The sequence below is a fragment of the Ascaphus truei genome, chromosome 3 (genome assembly GCF_040206685.1).
Source record: "Ascaphus truei isolate aAscTru1 chromosome 3, aAscTru1.hap1, whole genome shotgun sequence".
Taxonomy (NCBI): Eukaryota; Metazoa; Chordata; class Amphibia; order Anura; family Ascaphidae; genus Ascaphus; species Ascaphus truei.
Window position 1 is genome coordinate 258,493,313 of NC_134485.1, and position 16,846 is coordinate 258,510,158.

Consider the following 16,846-nt stretch of genomic DNA (forward strand, 5'->3'; position numbering starts at 1 on the left):
AGTCCCCAACCAAATGCCAAAAGTGCTGTCAGGGAACATAACACTTCAACAGACACTTTGCAGTGTTGTACAGCATCTTGGTAAGGCCCACAAATTGTGGGCGAAAGCCGAACGCTCGCACTTTCTGTATGAGGTAACGGTGATCCACCCTGTCAAACACATTCTCCTGATCTAGGGACAGGAAGGCGAGTGACGGGACAGGAAGGCGAGTGACAGACCAGTCCTCTGCACATAGTGCAGCAAGTCCCACACCAGAAAGATATTATCATGAAGTGTCTATTCCAGGACAGTATAGGTGTATAGAAGAGAAAGTGCCCCAGCACAAGGGGTACTTGCAGACACTCGCTCAGCCTGAGTAGAGGAATATAGGTGTTAACCGGGTAATGGTTAAGTATTGTATATACACAAAAAGAAAACCACATAAAATTGCACACTATAAAATAATGAAATCAATATATAGATAAGTGGATGTGTTAAAAATTATTTTTAAATAATTATTATCTAAAATAAGTATCTACAGGAGACAGACAAAGGCATATAGCAAACAAACAGACAATGCAAAAACCATCTCTAGTACAATCACAATTCATATACAGTAGTAGTAAATTATATGTGAGTACTGTTGATCTAATCCTCAGTATTAGTAGGAGGAATGTCTAGTGGTCAATGGTATTGCAAATAAATACCTCAGGGTGAACCTTCATAGGCATAGTAATCTATTCCTCAGTAACTGTAGAGGAAATAGCTCAGGATAATAATTATAATGAAAAACACTTAGTGCAAGTAAAAACAAATAAGCTAATGTTTAAAGGGGGATGGGCAGCTGTGGGAGAGCAGTAAAAAAAATCTGTTTGCAGCCAAAAAATATTTGTGACTCATTCAAAGTGGCAGATCTGTTAGAGGTGCTCAGGCTAAAAGCAGTAATATAGTTGTGTCCATAAGTGAACCAGATCAGTTAATTAATTAGTAAGCTTCTTAAAAGCTAAACCAAATTCATGGTCACATCTATAGATAGTAAAGGCTAGTTTTAGGAGATGGAGGAATATATAAAGAGGAAAACAGTGGTTAAGAGAAGATTCCTAGTAATGCACTACAGTATATTAAAGATCTCACTCTACCTCTCATGGAACAGATTCTGTAAGGCCTCGGCCATGTTTACTGCTTGCTGGCGGAAGCGTGCTGAAGCGCGCTCCCGCTCAGCACTGAGCCCCTACAGGCGCAATTAGAGCGGCTTTAGTAGGGGCTCACCTGCGCTTCCGCGCGCTTGCGGAAGCGCAGGTCTTAGGGGAATTTAAAATTCCCCCGCTTGCCGGCGCGACAGGCCGGTCACGTGAGCGGTTCGCCCAATGAGGGCGAACCAGCTCCGTGACGTCACTGGCCCGCCGCCGGCCAGTGACGCACCCGCCCCCTCTTTTTTTTCCTGCACGTGATTCCCGATTCATCTCTCAAAGGAAGAGGATGCGAGAAGGCACATATACTCCCCCCTCCACCAAGCCTGCCATTCTTCCAAGTCATGGAGGGCACTCTGCAGGTTTTGGTCCCCTGACGCAGATAGATGCTTCTCGCGATCGAGCACTTCCCCTCTAAGGTCCTCTATCCCAGCATTGCGACATATCCCAGTCAGCTAGCACAAGGCACAGGCAAACCTTGCCCACATACCACCAGTGATCTAACATGTCAAAGTCCATCCAGCAACCTCTCCAGGCCGTCCAAAACTCTCCAGATGTCGTATTGTGTCATACTGTCATAGGCTACTATAGTATATTGTTTTAGGTTGTACATACTGAAGTGGCTATGTGAGATACCATAGCTATGTTGAAGTTGCTGCTGCTGCTGCTGCTGCTGCTGCATGCAAAAGTAAAATGTTTTCTTCCATTAGTTATTTGTGACAGTTTTTCTACTTTGACTCCTAAATTCTCAAATGTTTCCCTTTGATAATTGCTGCATACTTGGAGTGTAGCAGCAAGAGATGCTACTGCAAATATTCATTCCCAGTACATCATGAATTGGAGAACACTATCTGATGCCTAACTATGTTGAGTGGTGCTTTTGCAGGAATTATAACTACATAAGACAGTAGACAGAGCATCAATAAGTGTAGTTATATATACAGAATATAATATTATTCTTATATAAATACTTTGTAGGTCGTCTCTCAACAATAAAATTGCAACCAGTATAGGATTTAATTGAATTACTTTTTATTGCAGCACTATTTAAACTCTTCATGAATAGCGAATTAGTGATCACAAAGAAATCATTTTTTCTTTGTTTGTAACTATTAGGAACTAATAAACCTATTATCACACATATAAAGTAACTCAAATGCTCCTTACTTAGAAGAAAAAGGCAATTATCCAGAACACCTGGTTTGAGTAAACATAAGAAGTCCAACATGATGTACAAATAGACCTCTACTTGAAATGTAAATAGATCATCATACTCAAAATGGGTGACAGATTATTGATCTGGGTAAATCATAATTATGCTAAGCAATGTGCCACATACAGAAGGTTAAAGATGTGAAAATTAAACTGTTTATAAGATGTGATAGTATTATGTGGTATTATATATAAATATATTTATTATACAGCTTACTTTTCATGAGAAACAGAAGATTCTGGGAAATTACATCTTTATTTCTCGCAATTGCTCCAGAAATATCATAAGTTACCTGAAAAACAAACAACAATAAGGTTATATAAAACAAACAAAAATGTGTTTATTTCCTTATATTTAGTATGTCCTATGCATACATGTCCCATCCAATGTGCAATGCATTTTATATAAGAAATTGTGATTTGATTAAAATTGCTACCAAAAAAGAAAATTGATTTTGTCAGAAGTACATTTGTTCAGATGTCTAAACAAGCAGAATTATGAAGTACTACAAATACATTTGAAGTACTATGTCTTCACTTATAATAACATTGATTAAAAAGTATTAGTCAGTACAGAGACATGCTAATTCTACAAAAGATAGTGTGTGTGTATATATATATATATACCATAATATTGAGTTAAGTTATGGTTAGTAAAAAAAGTGACAAAAACCCTCCACAGGAAAGCAAATATGCAAATACAACTGTATGCTCATCTGCATTTCTTAGGCAGGTCTGCAACCCCGCCTTTCCCCATTATCACCCAGCATACAGCACTTCCACTGCAGCAAGGGATTCTGGGAAATGACATGCAAATGAGCACAGTGTGTCACTTTTTGCCTCAAAAAACATTTTTAACGTGGTTCCCTATCGGCTTAAGCTTGCTGCATGGTCACAGCTTTGAGCACAGCCAGGGTTAAGGTGCATACCCAGAAAACCACCCACAGACAGCTGTTTCGACCTTGATGGGTCTCATCAGTGTGGGGTTGATTTTAACTGGATATGCATGAGAGGCTATGGGATAGGCTATACCATAATACTGAGTTAAGTTATGGTGAGTAAAAAAAGTGACAAAAACCCTCCACAGGAAAGCAAATATGCAAATACAACTGTATGCTCATCTGCATGTCTTAGGCAGGTCTGCAACCCCGCCTTTCCCCATTATCACCCAGCATACAGCACTTCCACTGCAGCAAGGGATTCTGGGAAATGACATGTATCCACACACACTTTTAGTTGTGCTACAATCTCTCACATTTCCACACCCACCCACACCATTTATATCCACTCCCACTCCACACACACCTTTTGTAAAGCACTGTAAATACTGTGGGCTCTCCATTCATTTATATTCACACAGATACACACACACACACTCTTACAGCACTTGCTTTCAGCAACCTTTTGACACCTTTAGCCATAAAACACATCCACACCGGGGGAAGGACCAGCACAGGTAACATTCCAATAGACACTGTTGTTAAGTATACCTTGTGCTTGCTTCATTCATTGTAACATCGCCGGAAGAAGAGATCAGTGTATCTCGAAAGCTCGCACAAATAAAAGCATTTCGTTAGCCACAGAACGGTATCATCTATTTATTTATTTTTTTATTATATATATATGTGTGACAGTTAATTCAATTAAAATTATAAAATGTATGCTAAACACCAAAAAATGAAAATACTATGATACATTTACCAGTGCTCCTAGTTAATTCAACCCACATTTTAACAGAAGTACATTACTTGAGATATTTTTATGTTATTATATACAGTATACGTGTTATTTGTGTCTGTCAAGAATTGTGTAGCACTTAATCTGGAGAACAGAGAAAACCTGTTTCTTAAACTCCTGGAGAGCTCAAGAAAGTTCTACAATTCCTTAAACTCCATAAAACACTGCAGAATTATTGAATTGGGACGTTAAAGTGTTTTTAGAATTTGGTGTAAAAGGTTCTGTTAGTGCCATTGTCCATGACAAAGGAGTTATTTATCATACTTCGCTATGAGTTAACACCGTGGAATAAATAGAGATGGATGAAATATTTATGCAAGCTCATGAACTTGGTGAATTTTGAACACTAACATCTGGCAAGAATGTCACAAAGATATATAACCAACCATACAAATTTGACTTACAACGCACCCTTGACCCCATGGTTTTTGCAAACATTATTGTGATGTTTATGCAAAAGCTGGTAGATGTTACTAGAAATTAGTGGTTTTGTTAATATTCACATGAAAAGAAAACATATACTGTAGGACACATATTTTGACACTGCAAATCACAAATAACCGTGGTGCAAATGTTTTCACAATTCATGAATTTCTTTCAAAATATCCTAGCCTATTGCCGGTGACTATACCTGCAACTAGGAGTAAAACAAGACTTTCATCGCCGCAATTGCAGTTGGTATTGGAGCTGTGACATCCGGACTGTCCAGAGTAGCCTTAATACAGTACACTTACTGCGCCTGACAGACTGTGAGAATGTGAGTCTATTCCCTACCCTCCTGCTCTGTCATTGTTTATTAAATTATGTTATGCCATGTTCTCCTAATGTTTCTTTTTTGAGGAGAACTCCAGGCTGCAGTTCTATTGATCTTCACCATCAACTGCTTCTAATTATCACCCTGTTCACGGATCAGGCCCTTGCTTGAGTCTCTCCTATGTTAGAACAGAATAGCTAACTACTAAGGGACCTGGAGGTATTCATAGAACCCATACGCCTGGCAGCACAGTACGCCGCTGAGTTCCGCAGATGGGTTACTGATACTTACTGGAATGAGGCCACTCAGAAATATCACTTTCACCAGGACCTCTTTGAGCAAATTAAAGACAAACTTGCCCAGGTGGTGTCTCCAGATGGGTTGGAGGGCTTTGTCCATTTATGCATTCAAATGAATTGATGTCTTACTGTAAGGAGATTGGAGAGACAGGGGTTCATGCCCAACAACCCCAGGGTTAGAGATGCTAACACCCCAAGATGCTGCAGGGGAAGGGTGGTTGATGCGATTCAAGGAAACAAATTGCAATTACCTATTTCTCTTGGAGAAAGGAATAGACGCCGTTCAGAAGATCGCTGTTTGTAATGCGGGAATTCGTGACACTATCTCACCGATTGCCAGAATAAGTCCTAGTCGAAATCAGCAGCACGCCCTTTCCAAGACTGTTTCTCTGGCTCTCAAGGTAAAGATAACCCTCTTTCTATACATCCATACCTCCCCATTATTCCTGAGGAAGGAACACTACATTTTTCAACTACAGTCATGGTCGACTCTGGGGTCCATTTCATGGACATTGAATTCGCCAAGAACCCTTCGGCACTTTTTTTACCCAAGGAATCACCAGAAAGGATGGAAGTCATTGACGCTTCTCCTTTGAGCTATAGACCTGTCACCAATGAAACAAGCAATTTAACCTTAATTATTGATCCCTATCACCAGGAAAAGATTTACTGTAATTTAGTCTTATTTCTTCCCCCTTGTTTCTGGTGATTCTGGGATTTCCATGGATCATGATCCATAACCCACTAATTGACTGAAAGACCAAGATACTCACCATTCCCTTGGAGTACTGCAGCACATCTGCCTACATAAAGTTCCTACACCTGAGTGTGTGGGAATAAACACGATTTCGTCTTCTCAGGAAATTCTGCTGCCAACTCCATACTCGAGTTCTTGGATGTGTTACAAAAGAATGCAGAAATGCTTCCCCTACATCTTTCCTAAAACTGCCCCACTGAACTATTACCGGGTGTTGCAATTTCTTTCGGCAGACTCTATTCCCTCTCAGAACCAGTATTGAAGGTACTAAATGACTACCTCCAGGAGAACCTGTCTAAGGGTATCGTCTGACCCTCAACTTCCCTTGCGGGTTCTGCCCTCTTCTTCGTGGCAAAGAAAGATGGCTCCCTATGTCCCTGCATTGACTATCAGGAACTATATAAGATCACAGTGAAGAATAGGTATCCATTACCTCTGAACTACTGGAAAGAATTCTGTCAGCCAAGATCTTCACCAAATTAGATCTCCGAGAAGCATATAATTTGGTCTGAATCCGACCTGGTAACGAGTTGAAGACAGCTTTCCAAACCCATTATGGGCACTATGAATACCCAGCGATGTCTTTTGGACTCTGTAATGCCCTGCTACCTTCCAGCAATGAATTACCAATTTTCTCCGGGAGTTACTGGACCCATTTGTAGTGGCATACCTGGATGATATCCTAGTCTTCTCAGATAACATCTTGGATCATCAGAAACATGTCTGAATTTTCCCTTGAGGGTTTGAGTATGGATCCAGGCAAGATTTAAGCTGTGGTGGAATAGCTAAATCCCCAAAATGAGGACATTCAGAGATTTGTGAGCTTCGCAAACTTCAATAGATGTTTTATTAAAAACTTCTCTGGCATTATTGCCCCAATCATCAGACTCACCCGAATATAATTCCCATTCAAATGGTCTCCTGAAGCGGATTCCGCATTTAAACGACTGAAGTCGCCTTTCACCTCTGCCCCTATCCTCATTCATCCGAATCCAGAACTACCATTTGTCATGGATGTGGACATCTCCGACCTCGCTGTTGTGGCCATTCTTTCACAACAAATTGGTCCAAACATGCTCTTTCATCCATGCACTTTCTATGTACAGTATATCAAATGTCAACAGCAGAAAGAAATAATGACATCAGAAACAAGGAACTTTTGGCTATAAAAGCCGCATTCTCAGAGTGCAGACATTTACTTGAGGGGTCCAATCATTTGGTTATCGTCTTTCCAAATCACAGGAACTTAGAATTAATTTGATCAGCAAAGAGACTGTCTGCTTGACAAGCCAGTTGGGCTCTATTCTTGCAAGATTTCAGTTCCACATCTCATACCGCCCAGGCTCCATGAATGGATGCCTTGTCCCAATTATTGCCTAATCCTTATTCAGATAAAGAGAAGGAAGAAACTATTCTGCCAAAAAGACATTTTCTTGGCGTTATGTTTTCTGCCGATCTCCTCGCACAAATTAAGGGAGCCCACTCAAATAATTATTTTCTTAACAAACCGAAGGCTGAGCTATTTCTACTTGATGGTCTGTGGAACTGTAAGGACCGCCTGTTCTCCCCTAAGGAAGTAAGATTAGAAGTGCACCAATTAATACATCACTCTCGACCCACTGGTCACCCAGGTGTCCTCAAGACACTGTTGTCCCACTGTTTTTGGTGGCCCAAACTATAACAAGATGTTAAAGACTATGTCCTCTCCTGTGAGACCTGTGCTAGTACCAGTATTCCTCAAGCATCCCTTGTGGGTTTCCGGTTCCTACTTGTTCTTTGGGGTCCATATCAATGGATTTTATTTTTGATCTACCCATATCAAGTGGGAATGATACCATTCTTGTAGTAGTGGATCGGCTTTCAAAAATGGCCTACTTCATTGCTACATAGAACCTCCCTTCAGCAGATCTAAAAGAGGTGTACCGTCTTCATGGGGCCCCAGACGAAATCATATCTGATAGAGGGGTGCAATTCACTTCAAGATTCCGGAGGACATTCTGTTCCTCTATAGGAATTAGTTTAAATTGATCTTCCGGCTATCACCCACAATCTAATGGTCAGACAAAAAAGGACCAATCAGATATTGGAGCAATATTTACACTATTTTGTTTGCCATTTGTTTGCGGCGTTCTCTTACAATAACTCATATCATTCCTCAACACAGCAGGGTCCCTTCTTCTAAAATGTTGTGTTTCATCCAATTTTTATTTCTTGCTTTCTATCTTCGGCTCCCATTTCGGCGATTACTGAGGAACTTGAGGTCCTACAAGATGTCCAGGAGCCACATAAAGGAACGCTTTGGGCCTCATGCACTAAAGTCCGATAGAAAAAATCGCCAGGGTTTTTAAATCGCCATTTTTGGCAGTGTTGCTATCACGGTATGCAGAAAACCTCGAATACCAGTGATAGCAACATTTCCAAATATAGCAAGTAGCTATAGCATATAGCAAGTAGCCGGCACCGAGATTATCTGCCCTCCAAAAAGGGCTCACCCAGTGAGTTATTTCTGCTGCAGAGAGAGAGAGCCGCCTCTCTCTCTGCGCAAATCTCGCCAGAATTTTTTTTTTAATTTAAATGTTATTACTAGTGTAGATGAGCATGGGGTCCCTGGAGCAGAACCGCATTGCTTTGAGGTCCGGGGACCCCCTGCTTCCCGAGATACAGGCCCCGTTATGGGGTGCCGGTATCTCCTATGACGCGGTATATTTACATGAATAGGAGATACCGGCACCTTATAACGGGTCTGTGGTTAACCCCTTCATTGCCTTAGTGGTTAGCCGCTAAGGTAATGAAGTGGGCTGTAAATGCCTTTTTCAGGCATCTGATTCATGCAGGGTGTCTCCGGTGCTGATATTAATGGACATCAGCTCAGCAGACCCCGGCATCAATCCGATGCAGGAAAAAGGCCTGATTTTTTCTAAGTGCCGTCTCGCCGCTTCTCCCCACCTTTTTGTGGCGAGGCGACTTTCTAGAGTGGCGATCAGCCTCGATAAGCTGTTCGGGGCTACTAGAATACAGTGAGTTTGAAAAGCTGGCGATGACTGGTGAAAAGTGGATTATTGCCGAGCGGTTGGCGTTTTTTTTTGTGGAAAAAAACCCCACGACTTTTGCTCTTATCGCCAGTTTATCGGGGCTTACTGAATAGCAGTAGGCTTTTTTGGCGATAAGCTGGCGATAAGGGGCTTATCGCTGCTTACAGCATGAGGCCCTTTGTGAGGCTCAAGTACGGTACAAGAAAGCAGCAGACCTTCCCCAAACCCAACTATTTCAAGGGTACTCACTCAGAAGGAATATCCCTTTAAGCCCTGAACAATTGAGAATACTCATGGTTACAAAATCACAGCCATTCCTTGATATTTATTGTTATATCTTCTTGTATTCAGCTTTTCTAACTGTTGTGGCGTTTCTCCATCACTGAGTTGAAGCAGTTCTGTAAGGAGGAATGGGCCAAAATTCCTCAAAACCGATGTATGTATGTATGTATGTATGTATGTATGTATGTATGTATAGCCACTATGTCTGGTGATAGGCCTTGTTGGTGCACGTGCGTTTGTGGGTTACCTGCCCGGGCTCCAGCCACGGGTGCTGCTATACCACTGGGGTTGGATCCGCCGGGATATCCTCCTACACGTGGGGTGAATTCCGGCGTGGATAATATCACCGCAGCTCCGCTCCGTCGGTACCTTTGCGAGGATCTGTCTGCTGCCAGCAGGCCACAGTCACTGCTTGCTCGGCCTCCGTGAAGATAGTCCAGCTCTCTTTAAGGCTAGGGCTTGAGCCCAAGCCGCGTGGCGGGAAACACAGCGTCCGCTGGATCCCTAACTAGCGAATAGCTAATGGGGCAGGGTCCCTAACCAAGGGCCTGTCCCTACAACACTCAACTAGTGTGACTCAGGGCTATCTGGGGCCTAGGGGAATTACTGGCCTAGTGCAGAGAGTCACTGACTCCTGCACCCTACCTCCTTCCCCTGGCTGCTCCAGTCACCAACTGCTGTGTGCAAAAACCCCGCGAAATGTATCCATTCCCTGCAAGCAGGGAGCTCCTGCAGCCCTATTGGCTCCCTGGCGTCACATGGGGTTCCCTAAGGCTCATGGGATCTGTAGTCCCTGGCCAATACCTTCCCTGGTAGGCTAGGGCTTCGCGGGCTTACCTCTGCGCATGCGCGAGCTGACTGCAGTTCTCCCGTACCTGCTCTAACTGCGCATGCGCGAGCTGTCTTTCAATGGCGGCGCCCTGCTCTGCGGATCGCCGAGACCCCAGCAACGCGATCGCGGCCTCGGCAAGCGGCCCGATCGCGTCCCCGGCAACCGGCCCGCTCGCGTCCCCGGCAACCGGCCCGACCGCGTCCCCGGCAACCGGCCCGACCGCGTCCCTAGCAACCGGCCGCAACTACAAACAACGCGCGGCTCGCGTATCAGAGGGAGGGGGTGAGTGCGCAAGGGGGGGACCTGGCTACATGTATTTAGAAGAATGCTAATTGAGCAACTGTTACCACCTATGTAATTTGTAAATATTTGTAAATATGAGGATGATTTGAATTGAGAAGTATCATTATTTGCAGCACTGTGCAACCGCATTTATCATGACCATTCTATACACAGTATTTACCACTTGGAGTAAGAATTTTCTTACTGTAAAATGTGCAGTACTACTGTCCCATTACCACATTTATTTTTGATGGAATTACTCTGCCTTTTTTTTCTAAATCTAAGTCTTTTTTTATATATTGTACTGCAGTTTCAGGGCCTTATTAATCAGCTCTAAAGTGGCTGAATACTGCCATTCAGGTCAATGGAGATTCAGAGCTTAAAAAAAGGCCTGTACAGATTTACAAAAGGAAGAAACTGTGTTCTGCTCCTTTCAATCTACACACCATTTTTTTCATGTGAATGCCCCTATTTTAATGTGAATGTCCTGGTAGCCTTTGCAGCTCCTGCATAACCCGGAACACTTTGCAAGCTATACCATCTGCATTCACTCCGAAATAACTTTGCACCAAAAATTGAACTACCTACAGTGGTCTCGCAGCGTTTACTTTTATGTAGCTTTTCTTAGGGAACAATGAGTCCCACTACATCTATAAATATGTCCCATTTAGTTTGTATAGGACAATATGATGTCAAACTGTGTATAAACAGTGTGAGTAAGAAGCAAACCTTTCCTTGCAAAGTTATCATGGAGTAAGAATGAAATTCACTGAAGGTAAAACATGCATGAATAATTCTAATCATTAGAATATGGTTCGCTTGCGTAGTTAAGGGTTTTCTCTAAAGCGGAATTAGTTTATTGGACGTTATTACTATCTCACTGTATTTGTATCAGACAACTTAGCCATAGAGCAAAGGTCGGTATTTCTATGTTGGTGTGCACACCCACTAAACAAGTTGAGTTGTGAAACAGAAACGTTTACTGCAGTCTTTGAAGCATGTGATAGTAATAGTTATTCTTGTTACTTACATATCTGCACACTACTTCACCTCTGATGTTAGGTTCTTGCCATTCATTTAATAATTAAAGAATACCAAGAGGCATTAAAAAGCTTGTTGTTGAATAACTCCTTAAATGTATTCCAAGTGATGCTTAAAAATACCTAACACTCTTTTGTTTAACCTAGAGGCAAAGGCAATTACAGGGATCAAGATAAAGTGACAGAATGTGAGTCTGGAATTTACCTTGTGATTGTCACAAGTGGGAACTATTAGCTAAGACTGCTTGTGCCAGTTCTACAAAGTAACAAATCTACCCCAGGCTAGGCATTACCTTGGGATAATTAGTTTGTAGGTTATTTATGATGTAATAGTACTTATGGTATTTCTAAGAGTCACAGGGAAACTGTAGTATTGCTACCTGAGAAGAGCTGTGGAACATTTACCTATGGGTTAAACCTTTACGAGCGAGGGGGATGGGGGGTTGGCAGCAGAGCAGAGCAAAAAGGTTCCTCAGGGTGGTCCTGATCCCTCTTTTTGCTTGATTAAACCTTTATGAGCCAGCAGGCTTTTGGAACTCATATCCTTTATTTATTTTTTTCACTTCACACCTTTTTTTTGTTATATATATTTTTTAACACTTTTTTTGGACATTTTAGTTTGCATTTGACATTCTTATGGTGTCTCATTACAGTATATGTGTATGGATTTTATATTTGTTTCATGTGGATTTAACACTGTTTTTAGAAATTTTGAGAGTAGTGGTCCTTCACATAACTAGCTATTTAGTTTTTTAATATATTCTTTTCTGCACATATCTGTTGTGATATTCACATAGCACACTGAGGTATTTTTTTGCAGTATTCCACTATAAACCTGCAAATTTGAAACTAAGATAATTTTATACAGGAACCTGGTGGTCTTGATTAACAATATCTAACAAACACATATCAAAACCCTATTGATTTTTTATACAACATTCTAAAAGATTGTCATTTTAATGACATCTCACTATCTCACTATCGTGACACACATCTGAGAAATGGATTCTAGGTTAACAAGTCTGTACTTATATTGAGAGCCAGAGAAAAATTGAACTTTTTGCATGTCTCACTTTAGTTTTTCAATGCTATCAATTACCATATAATTGTCCCATGAAATAATTTCCAGGTCTCATGCTACAGAAGTGTTAACTAACAGCATCTATGTTTCCATATTGATAGCTCGGTATAACATTATCTGAAGTTCACTTCTACATGAATATATTTGCTTTCAAAATTGAATAATCAAATCTGTGAAATCTGATTTTTGATGATTTCTTAGGAGATGGCACAGCTAGATCTTCTAATTTACTGAGGCCCAGATACACAAAGTCCCATTAAGTGACTTAACCAACAGCAACTTATGCCTTACCGCTCATCTTCAAAGGCCAATAACGTAATGTTAAGTTATGTTTTCTTCCATAAAGAGCATTGCATTAACTATAATGGCTGTTAGGGATAATGAGATGCAAAAGAGGCCTTTACTCTAATATTGCATATACTGTGCACAAAAGTCCATTAAGGTTGATGCAGGGACTTGACGGGACTTTAATAATACTTTGTGTTACTCCCATCCAGACCCTAAAATAGGGAATTTCTGAAGGGGGTGATGGAGATAGAGAGAGAGAGTGAGAGAGTAAAATAGCCATCAATTTATATACTGCCCAAACTCTCCAATCCGGTCTGGATAGGAGTAATGCTAAGACATACTGTACTTGACTTCATGTTATTGGAAGCGAATGCAACATTACACTGCAATAATGTGAGGTAAGCCTATGCTAGTGAGATGTACAGATGTAACAAAAGTTATTATACAGTAGTGGGATATTCTGTGTTATCACTTCAATTGAGTCCTGGAAAAAGCTGTGATAATCTGCGTTATAACGTGATGTTCTCCATTATCAGTAGGTGCAATTAATTCTGCTACATCTGTACAATGGCAATTGTTTTTACATATAATTATAATTAATAAATAGACCAAAAGAGAAAGTCACTTCATATGTTGCGGTCAATACCAATAAAAAATATTTAAAATTTAACTTTTACATCTAAACTAAAATTATAGGCTTACAAATACCAAATTTAAAAATGAATTCAAATAAAGCAGTCACAAGTAGAAATAGATCAGCTTTTTGTAAATACTAATAAACTCTCTACTTTCAAGAAGTAATTTTTAATTGCTTGTGTGTATGAAAACACCTCATTGTGAAAATAAAATGTGTACTTCCAAGTACTCCTGTGTCCTCAATAACAAAGGGTAGCCAGTTTGCTAGGAGGACTATCAAATATAGTCACTATGTATATACTGTACAGGCATACCCCGGTTTAAGAACACTCACTTTAAGTACAATCGCGAGTACGTACATATCGCCCAATAGACAAACGGCAGCTCACGCATGCGCCTGTCAGCACGTCCTGAACAGCAATACCGGCTCCCTACCTGTACCGAAGCTGTGCGCAAGCGGGGAGACTATAGAGCCTGTTACAAATGCGTTATTTACATCAGTTATGCACGTATATGACGATTGCAGTACAGTACATGCATCGATAAGTGGAAAAAAGGTAGTGCTTCATTTTAAGTACATTTTCGCTTTACATACATGCTCCGGTCCCATTGCGTACGTTAATGCGGGGTATGCCTGTATGTGACAAGTTTAAAAGTAGTAATACTATCTGTCTACGACTGTTACAAAAAACCCAGATTGAACCCCGTGGTACAGATGTATTAGAACTATCTCATATAGGAGTAGGAGGATAATTTACACAAAGTACTTTATTCCTATTTGATCATCTGTAAGACGTTGCATAAAGCAATCGTGACCCGCGGAGTACATTTTTAGCAAAGCAAGGTGTACAGTGCATCTTTGTCAAATGCGTCCTGTGACTGTCCCCTGCAAAAGGCCTAAATAAAACACAAAGTGCGTAATATTAGCTCATTCATTGTCACAGATGCAAGGCATATACTGTAGCTTTTTGCTACAACCAAGGTCTTTTCAGACTGGAATAACACCAAACAATATAAATATTATGCATTCCCATTTATTTGTATCTTTCTTCTTCTTATATTATTTTTCAAGGTCCATTTACTTAGTAAGCTGGCTAACCTTGCTCTGGAGGATATGAAATAAGGGAGATAGGAGGAGGGTCATACCAGCTCAACCTTAGTATTCATAATGGTTTGGAAAGGGTGGCGGTGCATAGGGTGTATAGAATATATATTTTCAAAATGATCCAGAAGTGATCAAAAAAGACACCCCAATGTTGCACTCTGCCTAGTAATAAAATTGTTAAACACAATAATTTGTGTCAACCACTATACGTCAAACGCTCACACCAGGGGGGAAGGGAAATCAAATGTAACAAAAAGAAAAACAATAAAATTTTATTTAAACTCTTCTATAATAAAATGTTCTAAAAAAGTAGAGCAGTTGTCTGCGTATTATTGATATATCACATTACCAGACCCATGTGTGGTAATCAGTGTTTATGATAAGTGTCACCTGTTAGTTAAACCTTTTGTATATAGGTATCAGGGCACAGAAAACACCTTAGTATAGGAGGGTCTAAGGAACAATTCCTATAGTTGGAATATATATCTAGAAAGCTCTTGATCACAAATTGCAATCAAACAGATCTCATCAATGGTTGTATATATCTGATCTTTGTTTTACAATGTATATGTACACATACTCAAACCCTGCGTATGAAGCAGTAATTATGTGTTATAACAATACTATATCCTTGGTAGGTAAACAGAAAGCTGTATAGTATCAACATCCCAGAGTAGATAGAATAGTTTCCACACTCCAAACCCAATATGTATGAGTATTATAGCCGTAAATCTGGCTGCTCAAACACAAATGTTGCTATCTTGTATTCAACATAATCTGCGGTATCCTTTCTGCAATATTATGGACAAAGTGACTTTGAATTCAGTCAAATTGTATCCGTCTGGGTATTCAAATCATGACCAGAGCCGGTCATGCATCTATACTGAGGTGAGTATGGAGAAATACAACCGTGTATCCATTGATATTCATTTATGCAGTGTTCAGCATGCTCTGCTTTGCTCCGCGCTCCGATCTGGCTGACGTCATTAGTTGGAGCGTCGCCAGCTTGCCTGACAGCTGTTTCGCGCCGTGTGTGTGAGTGTATGTATATGTATATATGTGTGTGTGTGTGTGTGTGTGTGTGTGTGTGTGTGTGTGTGTGTGTGTGTGTATATATATGTGTGTGTGTGTATATATATATATGTGTGTGTGTGTGTGTGTGTGGGTATATATATATGTGTGTGTGTGTGTGTATATATATATATATATATATATAACATATGAACCAGCCCAAAGACCAGAAAAGAGACAGCAACCAGCAAGGAGTAATCCAAAATAATCTGTATTAAAGTAAACAGATACACGTGTTTACTTTAATACAGATTATTTTGGATTACTCCTTGCTGGTTGCTGTCTCTTTTCTGGTCTTTGGGCTCGTTCATATGTTATGTGGATTCCTATGGGACTAGACAAGAAATGTGCACCAAGAGTGGCACACCGAAAAGGATCCCCTTTAAATAGGCGCACTGCAGACCTGAATATAAAGACGGTCAGGGGTGGATGTGTTGTATAAAAATAACTTTATTAAATATCCATGTAATGGTGTATATATAAAACTGTATATAGTGCTGTGCTATATACTGAATGATTAGACTACTGTTGGTCTATCCAAACTGCGTCTGGCGTTACAATGTGCTCCCACTAATTCTGTCTGTGACAAATTCGTAGATTTAGGCTATACCAAGACTTGCAATACATCCATGGAGCATATCCACGCGATGTGCATACTGCGCATGCGTCATGTAAGTTAAATAATTACGTATCTGTTTGTGTACGCATTGCGCATGCGCCGGAACAGTGCGAGAAGGTAACTGTCAGGACGGCCCGTTTTAGGTGAGTAACGGCAAAGGGAGTACTTGGTATGTGCTAAAAACGTTTAGCAGTGATTGTACATAGTGACACACAGTGCGCTGTGCCTCTGGATCACTACAGATCACCTTTTAGCCAAAACCCAGTGATTTGCGGGACGTGTGTGCTTAGTATATCAGTGCGTGCATGCATCAGAAAATGTATTTGCTCTATTAATATGTCCACTGGTATGGGCGCAGGTACGAGGGTGCTGTGCACCTATAGTTACAAGAGTAGTGAAGGTAGTAAGCGTAGTACTGGGCTGATTGGTGATATTGAATCGGGTAAAGTAATGCCCGTATGGCCACAGAGCTGCTTGCTCGTACCCTGCTGCAGTGAGGAAATATGGCATACCATGCGGGACAAAGATAGTCAGAGCAGCTGTAACTATACAAGACAGCATAGACACATATGCACGGTGGTATCAGTAGTATTTAAAACAAGTACGCTGTCTTGGTAGTGAGTAACGAGTGCCGCCCTGTGGCAGCACTA

General features: G+C 40.8%; 1 protein-coding gene across 6 annotated transcripts in view; it reads right to left on the reverse strand.

The window, feature by feature from the left end:
- Positions 1–16,846, reverse strand: part of MYO16 (myosin XVI) — a 539,667-nt gene that overhangs the window by 155,276 nt on the left and 367,545 nt on the right. For all 6 annotated transcript variants that reach the window (XM_075590716.1, XM_075590715.1, XM_075590717.1 and 3 more), the window contains one exon: positions 2,599–2,674. In XM_075590716.1, coding sequence (XP_075446831.1) covers positions 2,599–2,674 — 76 coding nt within the window. The remainder of the gene's footprint in view (positions 1–2,598; positions 2,675–16,846) is intronic.